Below are 20,977 nucleotides of genomic sequence, written 5' to 3'. Positions count from 1 at the left end.
CGATAGCTCTCTATCGATAGCAGTTTATTCTGTCTCCACTGGCGTTCTGCATTCTGCTTCTTGAATGGTATTTTCAAAAGTAGTATTTTCGAAAGTAGTATTTTACGAAGCAGAAGCTTAATTAAAAACATTTTATAGATTTAACCGCAAAAATATATATGTATTCCGACAATAATTGTAATTTGTTGGGTTGAAAATGTAATACATAACACAGGCTTTTTTATTTTCAAGCAATTTTAAAACAACAAAAAAAAAAGGATATTTAAGAAATAAAAAGCCGCAGGAACTATTTATCCCATTTATTCGAAAAACTTCTAACGGTCTTTGGTTGAAAGAGCTTTCTCGTCACCCTGGAACATGTCCTCGACCATCATTTAAAAAATCTCCACGAGCTTTCGTTCCGCTTCTCCGGCTTCACCACCACCCAGTGATCGGGATCCATTAGATAGTCGCTATAAAGGGCAACGAGGCGTTACTAAATAACCTAAAAAACTATCACATGCAAATCGAAACCCACCGATTCTCAACCAAGGCCTTTTGGGTATGGGTACGCAGTGCTTCCAAGGAGCCGGCTCCTCCGCCGTACTCCTCCGGCAGCATCTCTCGCGGCACGAATTCGTACAGCGTATCTATGCTCTGCGTGTGAAAGCGGATCTGAAATGTAGAAAGCAATGGTGAGGATAAGTTATTCGAGATAAGAACATCCTAATGCTGCGAAACCCACCAGCTTGAAGACCTCTTCGCTGATGAACGGCTTCACCACGCTAACGATCCGGTCCAGATAAGTGGGACAGTTGATCATGTGTATGGCGCGCAGGCGCACCGGAAATGCCAGCTGAAGGAACTTGATGTAGGCGCGCAGCGTGCTGATCGTCAGTCGCGAAATGTGTCGCATGGTGGTGCCCTTCATGTCGAAAATCTGCACCTCTCCCTCGGACAGGGCTTCCGGGTTGGCCAGATCGTCCGGCGTCACGAACCGGCAGTCGCTGACCATGAAGAAGGCGCGCGTGTCCTCCGTGTGGTGCATCTGTGGATGAGATAATTCGGGGGTCAGAAGCGGAGAGCGATTCCTACAGCAAAGATCACCTAATACTCACCTTGGAGGCCTCGAAATCCCGGAAGCAGTACAGTGACACCTTGCATTTGTCCGGCGTTATGCCCGGCAGCGGTAGAATGTCTCTGAAATTGGAGTATGGAATACAGGAGATGTACAGAAAGGAATCCTTTCCTTCGAATAAGGACACACTTACGCATAGTCGAAGGTGCGCCTGCTGTCTGCGTCCAAAGGATCCCTCCGGATGAACAGGTGCGGGTGCCGGTTGCGCAGGGCGTAGTTCACCTCGATGAGCTTCCGAGTCTCATCCACGTCGCCAAACATGCACTGGTAGAAGCGCCGGAGCAGCAGCGGATCTGCAAATACACGTATTGTACGATACAGTAATTAAGGGCATATTTGGAAGTATTGAATTGGGGAGTCGGCACTAAAGGGAGCGGTTCGACTTAGGGAGTCTTGCCTATACATTTATTGTTTGTATACAGTTCGCTACAGTGACGTAAGGCGGCGAGTGGAGCGGCCTACTAACGACCTCATTAATGGTGGTTAGATGGTTAGGTGGTGCTTGGGATTTGGGTTTTGGATGGGCAGTGAACGGATGTTAGACTCCCGCATGGTCTACGGGCACAGCGCTCACCAATCTCCTTGGGCAGCTTGTCATTATGCCGGAACCACTCGAGTAGCTCCTTGAGATTCCGTTCCTGCTTCCGCTGCGCCTGGTCCGCTGTGCCGCCGTCCTGTTCCCGCTGCAGCTGCTCCGACGTGCCGCTCGCCCCCGTCTCTCTCCCACATATGCGGCTCATTGGTGCTGTTGCTGCCTGGCTATCGATTGCTAGGTGGCTGTTCTCTCCGTCAGGCTTGCCTCCTATCGGCTATCGGGCGCAGCAATCGCTTTCGAATCACTTTCGAAAAAAAAACGCTTTCGAATCGCTTTTGTAACGTTGGGTTGGAAGCCTGGCAGGCGACTGACTGACAGTTGCGCATCGATTTCGCTCATCGATTTAGTTTTTGAATATTCAATGCTACTGCGTTGGCGATTAAAGCCACGTAATTTTATAATGGCTTTTCGGCCATCGTTTGGACGACGCTTAATAGTGCCTAAATATGTGCCGTCCCAGCTTCTGGATCTGCCTAATCACCTGGTCGTGTGCCGCATCCCAATGCCAGTGGTAGTAATAGTGACACAATTTTTGCTTCAATTGGTGGATGGTCAATATTTCGAAAAACGTTTGTTCTTTGTAATCATAGAAGGACATTCAGAAGCACCTAGCTTTTGGGTGTAATAAAACCTCATCAAATGTAATTAATATAATTTATTGCTTTTTCTTTGTATATTGTTGTTCCCATTGTTGTCAATCAATCGACACTAGCCCCTTATTTGATAATAGCGAAATTGGTAAGAAAATAATTAAATATGGAGGGTCGGCTTCTGGAAGCTGAACTCTGCACAACTAATCGATATCATCGCTTTGGCAAGACGCGCTGCTTGATCACATTTAAATATACATATATCACGTTGGAGGATCAGGATATTGATCAGAACCAGGACCACCGACTCTTGCTCTGCGAGGCCACCTTCCAGTAGCGCTCGTCGCTCAGGTACGTCCTATGAAGTACAAATTGGATGGCATACATGGACATGGATGGCAATACTCACGCGTTGTCCCGGATGGACTGGATGCCCCGGGCCTTGAGTTCCGCCACAGAGCCCGCCTTGCCGCCATACTCATCCGGCAACATGTCCCGGGGCACATCCCTGTAGAGACTGTCCAGACCCTCTGTGTGGTACTTGATCTGCAAGGCAATTGGCTGGCTTAGCAAGAGCTTCTTGGCATGAAGTGCATGGGCTACCATATTGCGGACTTCCTCCCTTAGGAAGGGCGACATCATGGAGATGAGCTTGTCCAGGTAGCTGGGGCAGTTAATGACATGCATGGCCTGGAGGCGCGAGGGATAGGCCTCCTGCAGGAACTTCATGTAGACACGCAGCACGAAAATGGAGACGTGGGCCAGGTGGCGGAGTGTGTAGCCCCCAATGTCCACAATCTGAACATCGCCCTCGGCAATGTCCGCTTCGTCCAGTACGTAATCTGCTCCGCTTCCTGGTTCCCGCTCCACATCCGGCCTCGTGAATCGCGCATCACTCATCATAACGAAGATTTTGGTCTCCTCAACCGAATTGCGCTGTATCAATAGATATAAATAGATCAATCGGGTGAATGTACATCCTTGTCAAGACGCACCGTTCGTGGATCCAGATCGGCCATGCGGAAGAAGATCAGCTTATTTCCCTCTGGAGTAACTCCGGGTAATACCAGAAGGTCCCTGTTGGAGGAAGAAGGGTTATTACTCGTTCCTTGAAACTCTTACTTTACTACACTTACGAGACCTTCAGGCCCTTGGCGGTCATCTCGTCCTCCATGTTGCGATCCATAAACAGGTGTGGGTTCTTGTTGCGCATACTGTAGTTGAGCTCCACCAGTGACTTGGTGCGCTCCACATCGAAAGCCGTGCACTTGAGGAATCGCAGCATAACAATGGGTTCTATCGGGAAGATTTACTAGGACTCGTAATAACTTGTGAGATGGGTTTGATTAGAGATACAATTCATAATTATCTATGGATCTGTGTACACATAGCACTGGCTAAGCGAATGCCAGGTGCCAAACATCTGCAAGAAGCTTTCATATCACTGGAGGTGCCTAATGCACTTGACCTTTGGCACTTGAGCACCCGGTTACAAGGTTAATGGATCGTTACCACAATCCGGCTATTGCGCGTTTATGCCCATTAATTCTGTCTGCCACTTGAGTGGTTATCAATCGGAGCGAAACGCATTTGTGTATTTGGATTCGATCCAAAGCCGCTGATTCACTTCACTTACCGATCTTCTCGGGCAAATTGGGATTGGCCTCGAACCAGGCCACCAGTTCCGCCAGCTTGTCGCTCCATCCAGCGGTGGGCGTGGAGGAGTTGGTATCGGGGGCGGGCTCCTTGTCCACCGTATCGTTATCTTTATCCATTTGGGGCAGGCGAACGCGTCTCTCGGGGGCCGCAGAAAGCCACTAACTAAGCAAGTAACTTAACTAAGTACCCCGTACCCCAATTGATAAAGCTAACAAGCCCGCACACACACACATGCGCTCCTAATGATATGTGACCACTAGTCGGACGCGATCTTTAGCTTTTCGCGATCGGATCGGATCGGTTGGGATCGTTTTGGATCGGCGAGAGAAAGCTCCAATGCTCCAATGCTCCAAAAAGCTCCAGCTCAGCGCATAGTTGAGTCCAGTTGTTTGCAATTAGGCGTAGACGAGGGCGGTTTTAATTGCTGGAGAACAAGCCACTGGCAACAAAGTCGAATCAGCAATACAATACATCGGGTTTTTGAAATCTTTATTGGATCTGGATATGGACACCTACAATATACAACACACATCCAATACACGTAGAACTCTGGATCTTATTCTGGATCTGTATACGGCTTCCCGTCCCACCGGTTTCATTCGTTTAGCCACCTGCTTTGTTCACTATCCACTATTCAGTATTTAGATGGAACCAGCGCTAAGAAAAAATATATACTATAGTATGTTAATGTCTATGTCTATGTGTATATGTAGATGTACATATATGTAAACATATATACTCGTAGTATATGGCTAGCAACATACTCGCAATACTTGGCCCGATGTATGAAATCGTCAGCGGTCGCAAAATGGTTACTCTCAAAATTTTCAAAATGTTAACATTGTTGCTTTTAGACCTTAGACCTTAGGATTTCACCTGGTTATCATAACAGCTTGATCTGTATCTGGATTTGGATCTGGATCTAGATCTGAATCGGGATCTGAAACGGGTTGCACCTGTGGTTAGGCAAAAGTGGAGGGTCTCGAAACCTATATAACGCACATAACACCGACAACACATACATAACATACATTAACTCTGGACCGGATCAGGATCGGGATCGGATCGCTGCGGTTTGAAAACTGCAAACTGCAAACCGCAAACTGGAGTTCCAATTGAATACACGCCCACGCCTAGGAGTTTACATTAGGAAAAACATACAAAAACCTTTTTGGAGCCCTTGGCGAAATACATATACACATGTATGCAGATGCGCAGATACGGCAATTGATATCGTATCACCTCAGATCGGATATACTGGTATATACATACATACCATACATACATATATGACGTTCTACATGCTAGATGCTTATTGTGGCTCATAAAGCTCTTCTCCTCTCTCTCTCTCTTTCTCTCTCTATATATATATATATATATTCCTCTCTATCTGTCTCTATCTCTATTTCTCTATTTGATAGATAGGTTATAGACATGGAACAACATTACTGGCACTGGCAAATGCTATAAATTGAGAATGCACCCACATCGAGGGAATACCTCATCCCCTCCCACATGAGTGTAGATCAAACCTATTAACTAGACTTATCCTCTAGGCCCGCGGACAGAGGTCAAATAGCCAGAGGTCAATAGCCAGAGGTCAATATGCATATATCAGTTGGAGCCTCCTTCAAACTGTATCCCTTTCCGAATCGAGCGACTTTTGTCCACTGAGCTTGAAGTGTAGCTTGCGTCGCTTGACTTGTGTCTCTCGTTCCATGCTGACGGGCTGCGTCTCGATCTTGGTCTCGATATCGATCTCGAGGAGATCTGGCCGCCGAACCGGATCCAGTTCTGCGTCCGTATCCGTGTCCGCATCCGGAACATGTCACATGGTGTGCGTCCGGGCCACGACATCCCGTCGCATTCGTCGGGACTAGCTGAAGATGCTGCGTCATAAGCTGACGAGCGTCGCCTTGCGTTGCGCCTCCAATCGGATCTCTAGCGTAGCATATGGCGGCACACTGATGACGAGCAGCACCACCAGAGCGATTATCTTCATCGATTCGCAGAGGAAGCCGTGACCGGCGAAGGTCAGACCCAATCCCAGAAACCGGAGGGCCAGCAGAGGAGCCTGCACCTCCGTCACATGACTGGCATGATTGAGAGTGACCAGCGAGAGCAGGAGCGTCTCCCACATCCCATTGCAGGCGCCCCACGAGGCGGCAATCACGTAGAACAGGGCACTGTCGTCACTCGACGGCTTCCAACTGGACAGGGCCAGCAGCAGACAGGAGTGGAAGAAGAAACCAGCCACTGCAATGAGAAGAGTTATAAGAGTGGTTACTCCGAGTACCCTGTGTGTCCATTTGGTACTCACAAATCACGACGATCCGCTTGACATGCCTGAGCAGCATGCTCAAGGTGCAGGAGACGATGAGCTGCATCAGACCCATGCCAATCAAGGCGCCGGCAATCATGCCGATCCCCAAGGAGCACGTGACGAAGGCCCGCAGGAAGTCACCCATCATGTACGCCTGTTCCGTGCCCACAAAATAGGCCAGCGGACCGGCAAAGAGCAGGGTGTCCGTGATGCTCAAATCTCTGGAGCGCTCCGGTCGCGATGACCCAGCGGCCTGCACCTTGTCCACCACAATCAGCAGCGAGAGGATCAACGATATCATCGAGAACAGAACGTACAGCCAGAGCAGCGATTGCCCGGCCACCCGGGGCTCGCTTTCGATGAAGCCCGCATAGATGGAGCTGGGTATGGAGCTGCCATTGGCCCATCCGGCCGCCAGGATGGATTGCACTCTCAGTGGGCACATGTCTGCCCCACAGATTCTGTCGCCGTGCTCGTTCCTATTGTAGAAATCGCGCAGTTGCGGTGGCCAGCTCTCGTTGCCATAGTAAACCAGTCCGGAGCAATCGCCCGTAAAGTTGCCATCGCTGCAGGCCAGCAAAATGGAGGCGAGTAGGGCTCCGCCGATGAGTCCTAGGTCCTGGGAAACCCTGAACCACCTGGCCAGACGCCTCACCTTCTGATCCCGATTGCAAAACATCTTGTGCTCCTCGTGAAGCACATCGACGGCCGCCTGCGACTGCTGCGACTCGCAGGAGCAGCTCAGCTTCCCACCAAAGTGGACAATCAAGGCCGCCTTGGAGCCAGCGGATCCGCTCAGGGTCACGCCCAGCAGCAGGTAGGCGGGTAGAAGGGTGTAAATGGAGGCGTACAGGTGCGACAGGAGGAAGAGAAGCACTGTCATATAGTTGGCCACTATCAGTGGGCCATAACCATAGCGTTTCATCAGTCGAATGCTGGGCAGGCTCATGCCAGCGGCCACCAGGAAGAGAGCACTCAGCAGCAGGGATCCAATCTCCGGGCCGAGGGGCAACCATTCCTCCCGATGGTGCCACACTGCATTGGAGCCCTGGAGCGCCATCACCGGCAGCAGGACGCAGTTCATCAGTCCGTGGGCCAAGCTCAAGCAGCTAAACTGGCGCCACACCTTCTGGCGCACATGCGCTGGCACCTTGTGCCGGCAATTCCTGTTGTTCAGCGTTATCAGTCGCCGTATGGAGGTGGCTCCAATGGAGCTGTTTATCGACTCCCGGCGACGCGAGGCCGCCAGAGCAGCCTGCACCTGGTACGAGGACACCGGATTTATTCGATGCGAGCGTGTCGAGATGGGCGACGGCGAGTATGCGGTGATGTGCTGCTGGAGAGGATGCAAGCAAATGGCATTAGGATATGGCCAATCCAAGGATTTAATAACAGCCAAGGAAGAGTGGTCGGTGCCCAGGAAAGGAGTGTTAATCAGTTGTTGTGCAACTGCCAAAGACAATTCCACCGTTCACTATTCACCAATGAACACAGACCACAGAGCACCGACCACAGAGCACAGAGCACAGACCACAGAGTACCCCTTTTGTCCACACTTGGCCACCAGATAGTTGAGAGTGGCCAGGACAAAGAGATAAGCGCTCTGATTCTATTTATATGCGACAGGTGTCACCACGCCGGCAAGCAAGTGACATGAATTATATAAAGGCTCTATGTGTGCACCTGAGCACTCACCTCCATCATCTGCTCCTCCCAGACGTTCTGGGCTCCTCCAGAACTGCGCGTTCGCAGCACTCTGTGCCTGGTGGTCAGCGAATGGCGGTGCTGATGGTGCTGGTGCTGATGCTGATGCTGGTGCTGATGCTGGTGCTGATGCTGGTGCTGATGCTGATGGTGGTGTGAGTGTGGGACATACTTCTTGCCCAGTCCCAGCATCGCAAATCCACTGCTGGCCAGCGGAGCACCCGCACTGGTGGCCAATCCAGATGCTGTGCCCACCGCCTGGATCTGGCCCTTTCCCGCAGCTGCCCCATTGCCACCGGGCAGCTCTCCGTTGCCGGTGGCAGAGCCTGCGGTGGCATTGAGGCTCAAGGATCCGCCACCAATCCCCAGACCAGCCATTATGTAAGCATTATACGACGATTGCTGCGTGACGTACAAACATACATATGTATGTATATAGTGGTCAGGAAGTGAAATCCATCAATCCAGCGATCTCACCTTGCGCTGCTGAGCGAACGCGGAGAGTCGCTCCCGCTCGCGACTGGTGTCCCGGGCTCGCTGCTCCAGCAGCAGTTCGTACTCCCTCCGCTTCTCCCGCTTGCGCTCCGCCTCCTCCAGCTCGTGAAGATTCGGCAGACTGCCCATTTCCGGCGTCTTAACTTGCCAACTTACCGAAACTTAGCGGCCGTAATGCGAGTTATGCCATCGTTCCAAAAGGGCCAACTCATGCTGCTCCTCCACTGGCTTCCCACGCCAATTCAGTCTGCAATTATTGTCCTTGCTGCGTGGGCGGGTTCATTGTCCGCCGCCGACCTGCCACGCCCCCAAATCTGCGCCAGGGGCTGTATGAAAGTGCAAATATAGTTCTGCTGCAGCGGAATGCACCTGTGAAGTGGAAACAGGAAATGAAAAAGTTGTGCGGCCTCGCATGGTAGCGCCATCTATCGGCCGCTTATCGAGTTGTCACCTGCACCTGGAAAACGTAACTCACACACACACGCACTCACCCACACACACATCTGCCTGGCCGTACGTGCACTGCATACTTATGTGGGCCATGGGCCTACATACATACATGTATGCGAACATGTACGTTCCGTTGCCGTTACCGTTACCGTTACTTTCTAATACATTCTGGCACATTTACAGGCACTCGGGGTCGCAATAATAGGAGTTGAAACAAGGAAACTATTCGGCTGAGAGTCGTGGGTAGGGATAATGAGCTTTTAAACCAGCTTCCAGGTCCTAATCCGATTGAAGCCTTCGCACACACACACACAACCATTCCACCCACACACACTGGCACAAAATCATCAGGTGTGTCCATTTTGAGTTATCTACACATGTGCAGGCGACGCGTCCCAGGGTCAGTTATTCCGAGCTATATCTCCAGGACGAGGTGGGACGGAACGGGACAGGGCGAGATCTTAGGGATGCCCGCAGGGAAGAGGTCCCAAAGAAGACAATGGCACAGCACTTTGCAGCTAATAATCAACTCATAAGCATCATAAACTATCCTCCACCACCACCACCAACACCACCACGCCACACCACACACCCATGAAGTAAACTGCGATTGAGGCGCAGTTTTCGGCCCACGCCCCTTGGGGCGGTCAAAGTGGGTGGGTGTTATAAAAAATGCAAAGAGGGCGGATGGAGAACGAATATGAATATTTTAAAACCAAACAAAGACGAACATAGAAAAGCATTGCAAGGCACACACAACACTCTCGATGGATGCAATGCTCTCTTGAAATCCTCTTGGCGTTTGGCGTGTTGTACATATATCCAAAAACAGAGCACAGTTTAGTTCAGCAAGGACAAAAAAAAAGAAGGAAAAAATATACTTTGTTGATTACTTTTAAACTCTCGGTTGGCTGGCTATGCACTTCTTTTTTGTTGTTTGTCGAGTCGGGACAAAATTGTTTGTAAGCCTTCAAAGAAGCCAGCACTTTCGCCTTAACAGTCAACACTCAACACAACGCACAAAACACCGCCGCACGCGAACTGCTCCAGAAACACACTGAAAAGCTGGCGGGGATTACGGACTGGCGATTCTGAGTCCGCTGCTGAAATTGTTGTCATCTCGTGCCTTCGGCAGCATCTCGCTTCACTTCCCACCTCGCATCCCAGACATGCGCAGTGCGTCCTCGGCACCCCACAATCCCCAGTTCACTTGGGGGATGGGTTCACTGTGGCAGTGGTTGCGGCTGTGACTGTGGCTGCACCGCCACAAAACGATACCATCCCATCTCAACATCTGCTCTGCGCAAAAGAAACCCCTATACAATGCATTTTGAGTGCTCATTACGGCCATTACCAAATCGATATCCTCAAACCGAACGAGCAGTTCCGCCTGATGTTTAAAAATGCATAAAAAAAAAATCATAAAGTTTGTCATCTATGAGTTGGATTTATTTAAAAACTAACTGCAATTGGCTAACAACAAACACGTGCATGGCATGGCGATAATCGGTTAAGTTTTACTTCTAAACCAAGGGCTAACAAATCATGCCCGATCAGATTGAGAACAGAAACGAACAGTTAACGCTAATAGATATCGAAATGCAATTGGCGGACCAGCGAGATCCGTTGTCATATCGGGCTAGTTGAACTTTGTCTTTGGGTCGCACATTTATAGTATATCGTATATAGAATGGAACCATTTCGAGGACGCAAATCAGGTAGGAAATATATCAAATACCTTGCAAATCAACGTATTTATACATTAGCCGCAATTCAAAACGGAAATGGTGAACGGAAAGGCCAGATGTGAGTAATTCTATTGGGGTAGATTGATTTGAGCTTTTTCAGGTCGCGCTGTCTAATCCGCTGAATATCCAAAGCTGAGGTGAAGATTGCACCAGCGCCGATGCTTGCCGCCCAGCGAGGACTCCTCGTGCCGCACGGCACTTAAAAACGGATGCTTCTCGAAGTCCAGGTTGCCCAAATGCGGACGCAGATCGCCTGACGCCGCCGGTAACAGTTGGCCATAAGGCAAGCCCATTTGCAGGCGAACGCAATGCTCCACGATGAACTTGAGGGCCGCACGGCGATGCAGCTCGAAGCAGTCCCGCGATCCGTACATCAACCGCTGCTCTACACACAGCCGCATATCGTTGGCGGCCACATTGCAGCAGTACAGAAATGATTTTAGCTTTTGGTTGCTCACGGCACTTAGGTCCACATGTGGCAGCAAGAGCGCCAGCAGATCCTTGGCGTTGGCTTCACATTCCAGGCCATAGCTGGCCAGTAGTTGCTGCAGACTGGCCAACGGAGGTGAGCCACTGGCTCCGGAATCGTTGGGAAGGGCAAAGTTGAGCTCATAGGCACGACTCAGCAGCACTTGGCGGTAGTGGTAGCAGCTGTAGTCACTAATGTGCTTGCGCATAAACTTCTCCGTGCGTAGAAGTTCCGACTGCAGCAGACAGGGTCCGTTTTGAAGGATCCACTGGCGGTGCGACCAGGCGTGGTAGTTGCTGGCGCACCTATCGGCGGCCCTTTCGCATATCCCGATCTCATTGGGCCAGTCAATGGCATCGGCACCTGGAAATAATTAGTATGTCACATATGTAATCTCCGGTTGTCGACGTTCACTTACTTTGAAATGAGTACAGCCAACGGCGGTAGGCGAATGCTTCATTGGACTTCGGTTTGATAGAGAGCACGAGTGCGGAGAACTGCAGCTCCTTGTTGATGCTCAGCCGATTCTTTTGCACCAGCTGGCGGCGAATGTGCCAGAAGGTGGTCACATCGGGATTGATCAGCAGAGCCACGTTTAGGTATTTCGCCAGGGAGTCGCTCTGCTGCTGCTGCTGCAGCGTGCGCAGCTGTTGCGCCGTGGTTTGACGGCGGTGGGAGATGAGGGTGCGATGGGCGTGGTCGTAGACATGCTGGGCACACCACGATTCCAGGCCCAGATTGTGCTCCACATGCACAACGGGCGATTTGTTGCAGTTGGCTTCCTTGGGTATAATTTCAAAGGAGGCGCTGTCGGGGATTACAACAAGATATATTTGGCGATTAGTGTATGCTTATCAAAATTATTATAAAACTCAGTGCTGGACTCACAGATCCTGATCCTTGAGGAACACCGCATTGATGTCCCTGATGATCTTCTCGCAGAGCACCATTTTCTCGTTGCGTTCCTCCTCCATGGAATTTGAATTTTGAGTATAATCCAATCGTGGAATTTCGATGTGGATGTGGTTGCTGCTTCCTCGGGAATCTCGCTTCCGTTCCGTTCGATTCGAGGGTCTCAGGCACATTGATTGCCTCCAATTAATATTAACATGCTCAATGTCTCCGGTTAATTAAGATTTGGAAAGGGAAGAAAGCGGAGGTGACGGCGGAGGCTGGTCTACGCGACTATGGAACCCCCAGTGGCGGCCGCATCACAACAAATAAATTTCAATTAAGCCGGGGACTGGACACGAGATCTAGCCTCTATTATTATTATTATTATTTTTATTATTGTTATTACTATTGCAGTGCCCACTGCGAGGGGCTGTCAATCTGGTTCGCCCCAAAGCGCGGTTCTCCAGCGGATCGGTCCGCTAACTCGGAAATGTTTTTCCTTTCCTTTTTTTTGGCGACGGTGAGCATATGTTTGTTTGCAAACATGTGTTTGGTGTGCCCGATAACAGAAGCACCTGCCACGTCTATCGATAACCGACTGACCAGCTCAGAGCCAACTGTTGGGAAAACGGCTATCAAAAGCAGACACTAACTGGAACTCTAGAAATCTGTAAATGTTTTTTCCTGCACTCAATGTAACTGTTCATGAAAAACACTAATTTTATCACAGTTAAAGTCTTGTTATTAATTTGTGTTTCATATAAAGTTGATTAGGGAAATACTTAGTCATTCAAGCCAAATTATTGATTTTAATCAGTACCGCCGCATTTAAGGGCTCTGCGATTTGGCTAGAAACCAGCTTGTCCGCCAGCACTGCTGCCGTACACTGGTCACACTTTTTTGGTGGAGCACGTGCGCGCGTAAAGGGGAGAATCACTAGAAACACGCAGCCAGGATGCAGAACACCTTCATCCCATTGAACATACGGCGTTTCCAACAGCGGGCTCAGGTGGAAACGCCGGATACGGTGTACTGGGACCGTCTGGCGGTGAGTTGCATGAAATGCGGCAGAGAAACTCGGCAACCATTTCATTGTGTCCCCCTTCCATCCACAGAAACCGGAACTCCTCAAGGAGCATAACACCATCGATTATTTGGACTTCAGCCCCAGCGATCCCGACAACTTTGTGGTGACCTGTTCGGTGCGCGTGCAGATCTACAACCTGGTGACCAAGCTCGTGGTGAAGAACCTTTCCCGATTCCAAAAGACCGCATACGGAGCCACCTTCCGGCAGGATGGTCGTCTCCTGGCCGCCGGCGACGAGGAGGGTCACGTCAAGCTATTCGACACCACCAGTCGCAACATCTTGCGTTTGTTCAAGGGACACACGGCGCCCGTGCATCGCACCTTCTTTACAGCGGACAAGCTGCAGCTAGCCAGTTTTGGAGATGATAGGTCGGTACGTCTGTGGGACGTGGCCAACGAGAAGGTGGTGCAAACCTACGAGGACACGCACACCGACTATATTCGTGCCGGCGCTATGCATCCGCAGGCAGGGCACATGTTCGTCTCCGGTGGCTACGATGGCAAAATCAATCTGTACGATACGCGAGCCGAAAAGGCGGTGCAGCACACCTTGGATCATGGAGCTCCGGTGGAGTCGATGTTGTTCCTTCCCAACGGTTCCATATTCGTCAGCGCCGGTGGCAGCCAGGTTCGCATATGGGATCTCATCAGCGGCTGCCGTCTGCTCACCATGATGTCACAGCATCACAAAACCGTAACTTGCCTGCGACTGGGCTCCGATGGCAAGAGATTGCTCTCAGGCGGGCTCGATCGGCACGTGAAAATCTACGATGTTAGCACCTACAAGACAGTGCACACGTTGACCTATCCCAATGCCGTGGTCAGCATGGCTGTCGCTGGCAAAGATCAGGCAGTTGTGGCTGGAATGGTCGATGGTCTGGTCTCCATTCGTCGCATGATGGTAGACAGCAAGCCTAGTCATTTGAAAAAGATTCGTGCGGAGCGGACACGCGGGCACATCAAAGATTTGACACGCCCGACCAGCGGCACCCCCCACCAGGAGGTTGATCACACCATCAAGGATCGAGTCAATTGGTCCGGCTTGAAAACCTACGATAAGCAGTTGCGCGCTTTTAACCACAAGAAGGCTTTGGACAACGCGATGAATACGCAGAGGATGGCAAATCATCCGGAGGTCCTTGTGGCCGTCATTACGGACCTTCTGCACCGTAAATCTCTGGACAAAGCCCTCACTGATCGTCGCGACGCCACGCTTGTTCGATTCATCGACTTTATCTGCAAACATGTGGGTGAGACGCGATTCATGCGCCCGTTGATGATGGCCGCCAGCACGGTCTTGGAGGTTTTCGAGCGGCGATTGGTGGCCTACAGCCCGAAGCTGATGCGTGCATTGGAACGATTGTCAAGTGCTATACAGGAGGAAGTGAGGCTTACTACCGAGCTGATGCGGCTAAAGGGCGCCATGGACATGCTTATTGGGGTTTCAATGGACAATGGCGAGGTGGCCCATAAGCCCACATATGTGGAGACTAAGACACCGAGGATGCAGCCCTCTCAGGCGGCGGAAAAGTACGTGGTCTTTGTGGAGTGACCCAGGCCGACGTAGAACGATATAGCCAGCTAGTTTTAGTCTAAAGTAAAAATTAGAATACTGGAATTTTGTTTATAGTTTAAGAAATACACATTTAACCAAAACGAAACTAAAAATGGACAGCTTTCCTGGGCATACTCATTGTTGAAATAAAGTAGTTTCAATCCGTATTATGCATGTATATATCTTTCTTTATTAAATATATACTTAAAATGAACGTTTCGTCGTGCACGCCAATTTCAGTTTTGAAATGTACAATGAAATTTTGTCTGCCGTTGTACGCATAATAAAAAAAAAAACAATGGTAATGGGGCAGCAAAACAGTTGCCTCGAACTAACTTTTCGTTCTCAATATAATGGGTAATTTACTTGCAAATATTTACGATTTTCGTTCTCCAGCTACTCGATTTGTGTTTTTATTTGTAATAATTTTTTTTTAGATTTAGATTTACGTTATTTTACGATTATTTGGAAAGACGAATTTACACTTAGAATTTGCTCATCTTCGACGCATCGTTCTGTATTATTCTGCTTAAGCTAAACTCTCGCGCTAATTTTAATATATATCTTTAAATTTATGTTTAATTATATGTATGTATAGGTATATATATATATATATATATGTATATATATATCTATTCCGATCGACATCGCGTCAACGTTGGCCAACATGCCGTTTCTTGTGTTGTTAGCTTACCAGTTAAAGACAAAAATATAAGATACCACGGATTTGTTAAACTTAAATAAGAATACAGTTAGGCGTCTTAACTAGTTTACATTTTAGGGGTGTGTATGTGTGTGTGTGGAGTGTGTGAGGATTGTGGGTGCTGGGCTGGGTGGGTAGGTGACTTATGTTTGCAAGGATCAAAGCCACTACACTTACACTTTAAATTAAAAATGATACTCATATACATAACAGATATTGCCTTTACATTTTACACTATTCGGCTGCTGATTTCTTTTGACACTTCTACACCAATATATGCAGCTCCAGTTTTCAAGACTCTATACAGGATACACGCATTTAGGCCACTACACACACAACAGAGAAGACGGAGTGGGGCATATACATATGAATGCAACGAAGCAGTAACCGTGCTTCTAAAGACGGTTTAATGTTATTACGAGCAATTAAACACATGTAGACGAATGTGTGATGGCTGTGTTTTCATCAAACATCAAACTTCCACCGACGCTGCAAGCAAGGTAGTAATGTGGGCCTTCTCCTTAAATTCGGGGGCATTGTCCATATTGGTCCTGACCAGATCAGACATCAGATCAAGCCGGCTGTGAGTGTGCGGGATGTGTGCTTGGCGGATGTGGGCAGGGTGTGTGCTGGCGGTGTGAGGGGGCATGGTGGGTGGTGTTGGTTGGTTGGTGTTGGTTGGCATGAGTTATTCTAGAAAGGATGTGCGTCAGGGGACTCCTCTTGTGTTATGTTTTAGCCATCTTCCTTGGGCGGGGTGAACCATCCTGCAATAGAGAGTTTTCGTATTAAATGGTTGCTCATCTTACGGCGCATTTCTGGTCTTACCATTCTTTTCGTGAATCTGCACCAAAGATTTGAAGCTCTGCTGGGCTCGAGCCAAACTGTATTGGCCCTGGGTCAGTGCCTGTTTACAAATAGGTAAATATAGGGTAAACATTAGTGTACCATTTTATAAATATTATGAATTTAACATACTTTGGTAGCCCCAAACTGGATGCGCGCCTTGCCCTTGACGAGGGTGGCTGCAATTTGCATGATAACCGCTTCCACGGTATAGGCCGAGCTCCAGCCCTGTTTGGTCAGCAATTCCATGCAGATGGCACCGCCGATGAGCACATAGCCGCCTTGTAAATACAAGAAACATTTAAATAACCGTTCATGATATACTATTACTCAGCCAATCCCACCTGAGATAATCGGATGGACGACGCGCACAAATGGCGGCTCGAAGGGATACGTCTCCTTGAAGAGGATGTTGAGCAGTATGCTGTCCTTGCCCTCCTTCTCCTTGAGCATTTGCAGATCACTGTGCAGCGGACTGTCCGGGTCGACAGACTTGAGGCGAATGTTCCATTCGTAGATCGACTCATTGACAAGTTCAATAGAGTACATGTTCTTCTTGAAGGCGTCCGATCGATAAATGTCGCGTAGTTCCTTCATTAAGCGATCGGTTGCCTGTACGGAACCCGAAACGGAACCCTAGTGTCGAGTAAAGCATTAGATAAAGCATCCGATATTATGCTATTATATCGGGAAACTCACTTTTAGATAGTCTTGTCTCTGACTTTGACGCAGTCTTTCTAGAGTTGCTAGGTGTTCCACTTCCATGTCGTCCTTCTGCATTGCATCAAAATATCAAGATATCAAAACGATTGAAGAATAAATACTTGACAGCTTTGATACTAAACGATTCGACCAGAAATGAAATATATAAAAAACTACCAGGTTACACCTAATTCTTAAATCACGTACAAACTCCAATTAGAATGCAAGACTATAATTACTCGACTAATTCAAAGGTAATGTTTAGTCCTGCATATGCCACTAATGCCGAACGACGACGTGAATCCTTAGAATTATCACTCCTAATCCCAAGGAATTTTATCAATATAGCTCACCTTGTTTGTACTTCGTACATCATCCATTTCCAGGGGCAAGTCCTCATCGCCCTCGCTCTCCTGTTCGCTCTCGCCGATGGGATCCTCGATCTCCTCCTGATCCGAATCGGTCTCCTCGTTACCGTGTGGTCCGCCCCCACCCCCCGCTCCACCACCACCTGGTCTCTGCTCGCAGCGAAGGGGGGAAGCGGATGGCGGCGGCGTTTGCAGCGGCAGAGCCAAATTATCGATGTCGGGTGGCAGTGGAACGTTGTGAAGGCGACACAGCTCACGCAGCAGAATGCCCACCTGCAAGGATTTGGATAGATATTTGGATTGTCAGTTTACAGCAGATTACAATTGATTTCGATAACTGCCACAACAAGGACTCACCTGATTGATCACGTGATTATCACGTCCGTTCGTATTGCTAAGTATTTGAACAGCATTTGTGACGCTCGTCTCCTCGCTCTCGGCGAACCAAACTGGCGGCGATGAGGGATAGGTTTCCTGCAGGAGAGAACCAGGGATATAGCATTAGTATATTATTAATATGGCCTTCAGTGAAACTAGATTGTAGGATATATAGTCAGAGCTAAAAGTTTTCTATTAGCAGTGGGATTGTCTAAGTTTTTGCCTTGACGTTTGCCTTATCGTGCATCCACTGTACATCTACCCCATCGCATGTGTGGGGTGGGTCAAGGACTTTGACTCGACGATTGGACACAGACAAAAGATCTCTCCTATTCCCATTCCCAGTCTCGATCTCGTTTCTTTCGGTTCTCAGGTGAATTGCTCGTCGACGTTGTCGTTGTCGTCGGAGCCACTTTGCATGCACATGTAAATAAACAAATACTAAACGACGGCGATCCGAACGCGCCAGAAAGTACAAAATTATAACCTTTAATTAGATCGTTGAACCAAGCGGGGATCAGTGCACAGAAGACAGAAACTGAAAACAGATGGGACAGCATGGCAGCCGATGATCGGATCGGGTGCAATGAATCACACCACACCTCATCGAGAGCGTCACTCTGTGCTGCAAGGTGCAGGAGCCGCATAATTTGTTTGATTCGAGATGTGATTGCTTTTGACAATTTTAGCGACATACATATGCATACATATATACATGATGTTTACCCCATAACGGAAATCTTCAAAATCTGTCTATGTTGGTCAGAACCAAAAGAGTAGAAAGAGAGGGAGCCTAAGAGAGTGGCCAAAGGGCATCGACTACCTCGACTACATACATACATACGTAACATAAATATACGCACATATATCCCAACTTAACTGAGCAGCGTGGGAATAAAGAATCGGCACAAATCCTCGCATATATAATCACGCACAAGCGGGAACGAGAGAGAGATAGAAGGCGAACCGATAAAGAAAAGTTGAAGAAGTAGATTCAACACAACCAGACAAGGATAGCACGATATCAAGGAAGAAAGCGAAAATTTGGTCAGGAACAAAAGGAACATGGACTTACGTAAAATAAAAAGAGAGGTATATTAAGAAAAAAGAACTAAGGATTCCAGTGAATCTACCAACGGATGTAAGGCTTTGTACACTGCCCAACTTGCTATATATAGAATTCTACACTATCGCCGTATAAATATAGTTATCGTTGAGCAGTGGACAATGTGGACACAGCGCGGAGTAACCTACAGAACCCGTAATCCCCATCCCCATCCCCATCCCCATCCCCTCCAGCACCAGCACCAAATCACTTGCAAACACTGCGCCTTGATAGTCGCCCTTTTTTCAGTTGTAATGCCCCTATCTATTGATTGCTGGCGACGATAAGACAGATGCACAGGAAAATATAAACATATCGCTTTAGTTTTCGTTTTGAATTCGTATGCTCTTCTTTAAGGGGGCGCGCTATTTGCGAAAGATTTTACTTGAAATTGTCGAGAAGGTCAGTTCCATGGGGAAAACTTGTTAGAAATTCAATGGCCCCAATTACTTTACATCCCCTTAACTTGAGTATATGTATGTAAGCTTAAGCTAATGGTCATCGGTGACTTACCGTTATGTTGGCGTGAATATCGTAGCGCTTTCCATTCTTATCGATAAACCGACAGAGCAGTTCGTCGACGCTGGAATTGAGGATCTGAAAGCGCTCGTGGTTCTTCGGAAAGATCTTCTCTAGCGTTTTGATTTCCTGCTTCAGGGTGTTAAGGCACGCCATCTTGTGGCGGGCTAAAAAAGGCAACTGGTCTGGTCTGGGTTTGGTTTTTTTTTCGTGCTTACGGTGCGCTTATGATTATTTCGTGGTCCAAGTGGAGTTTTGTGGTTCGTGGGGTTTCAGGGAGCTAACTCCCCCCTCTCTTGCGCTCTTCCCTTGTGACTTCCAGGCGAAGAAAGCTGGTATGGGATTTATTGTTTTTTTTTTTTGTATTTTGTCTGTCAGCTGCTTTTATCTGCCTACTCCAGATGGCGCTGTACCGTTTGAGTTTCTGAGTTGTTCGTCGCCAACTTTATGTGAATATGTTGTTTATTCATTTAGTTATTGTGCTTCTTACTTAAAATGACGATTTTGCTCGTGTTTGGAGGTAGATTGAAAGGGCGATTTGGAGTCGGACTGGTTGTTCTTTGTTGTTTTCGCAGGCTCTCTTTTCGCTCTTCTTTTTTCACTCCACTTCCAGTTAACTTCACTCTCACTGCTTCTTCTTCTACAGCTCCTGCGGCGCCCAGCATGCGCTGTCTTGCTCGCACTCTCTGCTTTTTTTGGCGTTCAGATTTGCACTTTGATTTTCCCGACTTATTACCGTTTTCATATTCTGTTCAGTTGCGTTTGTTTGTATGTTGGTTTGTCCTGGGCATTAAAGCTGCAATTGGAGTATTAAACACGTGTTTCACTTAGCTTGTTATTAACTTTTGTATTATTTTTTGTTGTTGCTGCTTCTAATGCTGACTAGCCAAAACAAAAACAACAATCGGCAGTTGGCTTACACACACACACACACACACACACACGAACAGCAGACAAAACCTGACACACACATTTGTACAAATCTCAAGCGCCCTCTCACTCGCACAGCAGGTCTCTTGCCTACGCAGTGATCGGAACTCATCGAAATACCGATTGGAAATCGGCAAACACAAAAATAAAAAACAAATTTCGCGTTTATCCCCTATCCCCCTCTTTATTCCCCTACGTTTTCTGCTGAGTTTGTTATTTTCGTGTGCTCCCCACAAGGAAATTTTTACCGAAAAAAAGCTCGATTTAAAAGAAAAATGGAGACAGATGAAGAAAACCCATGACAAAGAGGAAAGTGTCAAATATGGGCAATCGAAAATCGAAAACTGAGCCAATTTTTTTTTGCCGAGGCTCCACTGTTCACAGCTGCATAACTGTTTTCCCTTGGCACCTCTCTTTTGCTCTTCTTCCCCTGTTTTTCACCTCCCCTTCTTTCACTGACCGAAGTCTGCGTTTTCAGCATTGCATACACACAACCACACACACACACACTGGCACTTTTAATCATTTATCAATATTTAAGCGACTAAGGCGAAAAACTAACTGTGCACGGAGCCCCAAGAACAAATCCTTTGTTTGCACGGAACACGGAGCACAAAAAGAAGCACAGACACACGGAAAAACGGCCGCAGAAAACAGCAACTCTACTTGCACACACACACACTTGCGCAAACAGGCTTGTAGTTGTAAGCAAAACAGCAGCGGAGAAAATTCTTCAGGAA

The 20,977-nt window shown here is 48.2% G+C and overlaps 6 protein-coding genes across 7 annotated transcripts; 1 reads left to right on the top strand and 5 right to left on the bottom strand.

Annotated features, from left to right (window-relative positions):
• Positions 1–261: 261 nt before the first annotated feature.
• On the bottom strand, positions 262–2,078 carry LOC120456633 (alpha-tocopherol transfer protein-like). The gene is made up of 6 exons (XM_039643556.2): positions 1,692–2,078; positions 1,251–1,410; positions 1,098–1,179; positions 725–1,027; positions 518–654; positions 262–452 (listed from the first exon to the last, which is right to left on the bottom strand). Exons 1-6 carry the CDS (start codon positions 1,855–1,857, stop codon positions 371–373), a joined length of 930 nt encoding a protein of 309 aa, XP_039499490.1. The 5' UTR covers positions 1,858–2,078; the 3' UTR covers positions 262–370.
• A 274-nt stretch (positions 2,079–2,352) lies between these two features.
• LOC120456634 (alpha-tocopherol transfer protein-like) lies at positions 2,353–4,128 on the bottom strand. The gene is made up of 6 exons (XM_039643557.1): positions 3,939–4,128; positions 3,439–3,598; positions 3,298–3,379; positions 2,906–3,238; positions 2,712–2,848; positions 2,353–2,660 (listed from the first exon to the last, which is right to left on the bottom strand). The coding sequence occupies exons 1-6, from the start codon at positions 4,075–4,077 to the stop codon at positions 2,591–2,593; spliced, it is 921 nt and encodes a 306-aa protein (XP_039499491.1). The 5' UTR covers positions 4,078–4,128; the 3' UTR covers positions 2,353–2,590.
• Positions 4,129–4,374: 246 nt separating this feature from the next.
• LOC120456602 (protein unc-93 homolog A) lies at positions 4,375–10,034 on the bottom strand. 2 transcript variants are annotated; one of them, XM_039643512.2, is made up of 5 exons: positions 9,827–10,034; positions 8,466–8,852; positions 7,980–8,390; positions 6,282–7,620; positions 4,375–6,217 (listed from the first exon to the last, which is right to left on the bottom strand). In XM_039643512.2, the coding sequence occupies exons 2-5, from the start codon at positions 8,610–8,612 to the stop codon at positions 5,856–5,858; spliced, it is 2,259 nt and encodes a 752-aa protein (XP_039499446.1). In that variant the 5' UTR covers positions 8,613–8,852; positions 9,827–10,034; the 3' UTR covers positions 4,375–5,855. The 2 variants fall into 2 exon arrangements, with proteins under 2 accessions (XP_039499446.1, XP_039499447.1); XM_039643513.2 differs by having other exon boundaries at positions 6,282–7,617; positions 9,827–10,031.
• A 326-nt stretch (positions 10,035–10,360) lies between these two features.
• Positions 10,361–12,620, bottom strand: LOC120454985 (protein prenyltransferase alpha subunit repeat-containing protein 1). The gene is made up of 3 exons (XM_039640776.2): positions 12,039–12,620; positions 11,569–11,957; positions 10,361–11,513 (listed from the first exon to the last, which is right to left on the bottom strand). The coding sequence occupies exons 1-3, from the start codon at positions 12,233–12,235 to the stop codon at positions 10,792–10,794; spliced, it is 1,308 nt and encodes a 435-aa protein (XP_039496710.1). The 5' UTR covers positions 12,236–12,620; the 3' UTR covers positions 10,361–10,791.
• Positions 12,621–12,919: 299 nt separating this feature from the next.
• LOC120454984 (U3 small nucleolar RNA-associated protein 15 homolog) lies at positions 12,920–14,860 on the top strand. The gene is made up of 2 exons (XM_039640775.2): positions 12,920–13,092; positions 13,160–14,860. Exons 1-2 carry the CDS (start codon positions 13,000–13,002, stop codon positions 14,681–14,683), a joined length of 1,617 nt encoding a protein of 538 aa, XP_039496709.1. The 5' UTR covers positions 12,920–12,999; the 3' UTR covers positions 14,684–14,860.
• A 201-nt stretch (positions 14,861–15,061) lies between these two features.
• LOC120454986 (ubiquitin-conjugating enzyme E2 Q2) lies at positions 15,062–20,103 on the bottom strand. Its single transcript, XM_039640778.1, has 8 exons — positions 19,302–20,103; positions 17,663–17,779; positions 17,291–17,578; positions 16,935–17,009; positions 16,580–16,871; positions 16,368–16,516; positions 16,218–16,296; positions 15,062–16,156 (listed from the first exon to the last, which is right to left on the bottom strand). Exons 1-8 carry the CDS (start codon positions 19,461–19,463, stop codon positions 16,125–16,127), a joined length of 1,194 nt encoding a protein of 397 aa, XP_039496712.1. The 5' UTR covers positions 19,464–20,103; the 3' UTR covers positions 15,062–16,124.
• Between the last annotated feature and the right edge of the window lie 874 nt (positions 20,104–20,977).

Source organism: Drosophila santomea, chromosome X, assembly GCF_016746245.2.
Source record: "Drosophila santomea strain STO CAGO 1482 chromosome X, Prin_Dsan_1.1, whole genome shotgun sequence".
NCBI classification, from domain to species: domain Eukaryota; kingdom Metazoa; phylum Arthropoda; class Insecta; order Diptera; family Drosophilidae; genus Drosophila; species Drosophila santomea.
Note: the sequence above shows the minus strand (reverse complement) of the source record. Positions and strands in the feature narration are given on the sequence as shown.

What these genes read in the sequence shown, in the direction of transcription:
- LOC120454985 (XM_039640776.2), bottom strand. Translation starts at nt 12,235, where the DNA reads ATGTGCCTGAGACCCTCGAATCGAACGGAACGGAAGCGAGATTCCCGA. An exon ending in TTCCTCAAGGATCAGGATCT is followed by an intron (nt 11,958 to 12,038) that starts GTGAGTCCAGCA and finishes AATCCCCGACAG; the next exon opens with CGCCTCCTTTGAAATTATAC. An exon ending in TTGGCTGTACTCATTTCAAA is followed by an intron (nt 11,514 to 11,568) that starts GTAAGTGAACGT and finishes AATTATTTCCAG; the next exon opens with GTGCCGATGCCATTGACTGG.
- LOC120456634 (XM_039643557.1), bottom strand. Translation starts at nt 4,077, where the DNA reads ATGGATAAAGATAACGATACGGTGGACAAGGAGCCCGCCCCCGATACC. An exon ending in GCCAAGGGCCTGAAGGTCTC is followed by an intron (nt 3,380 to 3,438) that starts GTAAGTGTAGTA and finishes TTCCTCCAACAG; the next exon opens with GGACCTTCTGGTATTACCCG. An exon ending in GGGAGGAAGTCCGCAATATG is followed by an intron (nt 2,849 to 2,905) that starts GTAGCCCATGCA and finishes ATTGCCTTGCAG; the next exon opens with ATCAAGTACCACACAGAGGG.
- LOC120456633 (XM_039643556.2), bottom strand. Translation starts at nt 1,857, where the DNA reads ATGAGCCGCATATGTGGGAGAGAGACGGGGGCGAGCGGCACGTCGGAG. An exon ending in CAAGCTGCCCAAGGAGATTG is followed by an intron (nt 1,411 to 1,691) that starts GTGAGCGCTGTG and finishes GTGTATTTGCAG; the next exon opens with ATCCGCTGCTGCTCCGGCGC. An exon ending in AGGCGCACCTTCGACTATGC is followed by an intron (nt 1,180 to 1,250) that starts GTAAGTGTGTCC and finishes CTCCAATTTCAG; the next exon opens with AGACATTCTACCGCTGCCGG.
- LOC120454984 (XM_039640775.2), top strand. Translation starts at nt 13,000, where the DNA reads ATGCAGAACACCTTCATCCCATTGAACATACGGCGTTTCCAACAGCGG. An exon ending in TGTACTGGGACCGTCTGGCG is followed by an intron (nt 13,093 to 13,159) that starts GTGAGTTGCATG and finishes TTCCATCCACAG; the next exon opens with AAACCGGAACTCCTCAAGGA.
- LOC120454986 (XM_039640778.1), bottom strand. Translation starts at nt 19,463, where the DNA reads ATGGCGTGCCTTAACACCCTGAAGCAGGAAATCAAAACGCTAGAGAAG. An exon ending in AGAGACAAGACTATCTAAAA is followed by an intron (nt 16,872 to 16,934) that starts GTGAGTTTCCCG and finishes ACTCGACACTAG; the next exon opens with GGTTCCGTTTCGGGTTCCGT. An exon ending in TCCAGTTTGGGGCTACCAAA is followed by an intron (nt 16,297 to 16,367) that starts GTATGTTAAATT and finishes ATTTGTAAACAG; the next exon opens with GCACTGACCCAGGGCCAATA.
- LOC120456602 (XM_039643512.2), bottom strand. Translation starts at nt 8,612, where the DNA reads ATGGGCAGTCTGCCGAATCTTCACGAGCTGGAGGAGGCGGAGCGCAAG. An exon ending in GGGAGGAGCAGATGATGGAG is followed by an intron (nt 7,621 to 7,979) that starts GTGAGTGCTCAG and finishes CATCCTCTCCAG; the next exon opens with CAGCACATCACCGCATACTC. An exon ending in CAAGCGGATCGTCGTGATTT is followed by an intron (nt 6,218 to 6,281) that starts GTGAGTACCAAA and finishes TTCTCATTGCAG; the next exon opens with TGGCTGGTTTCTTCTTCCAC.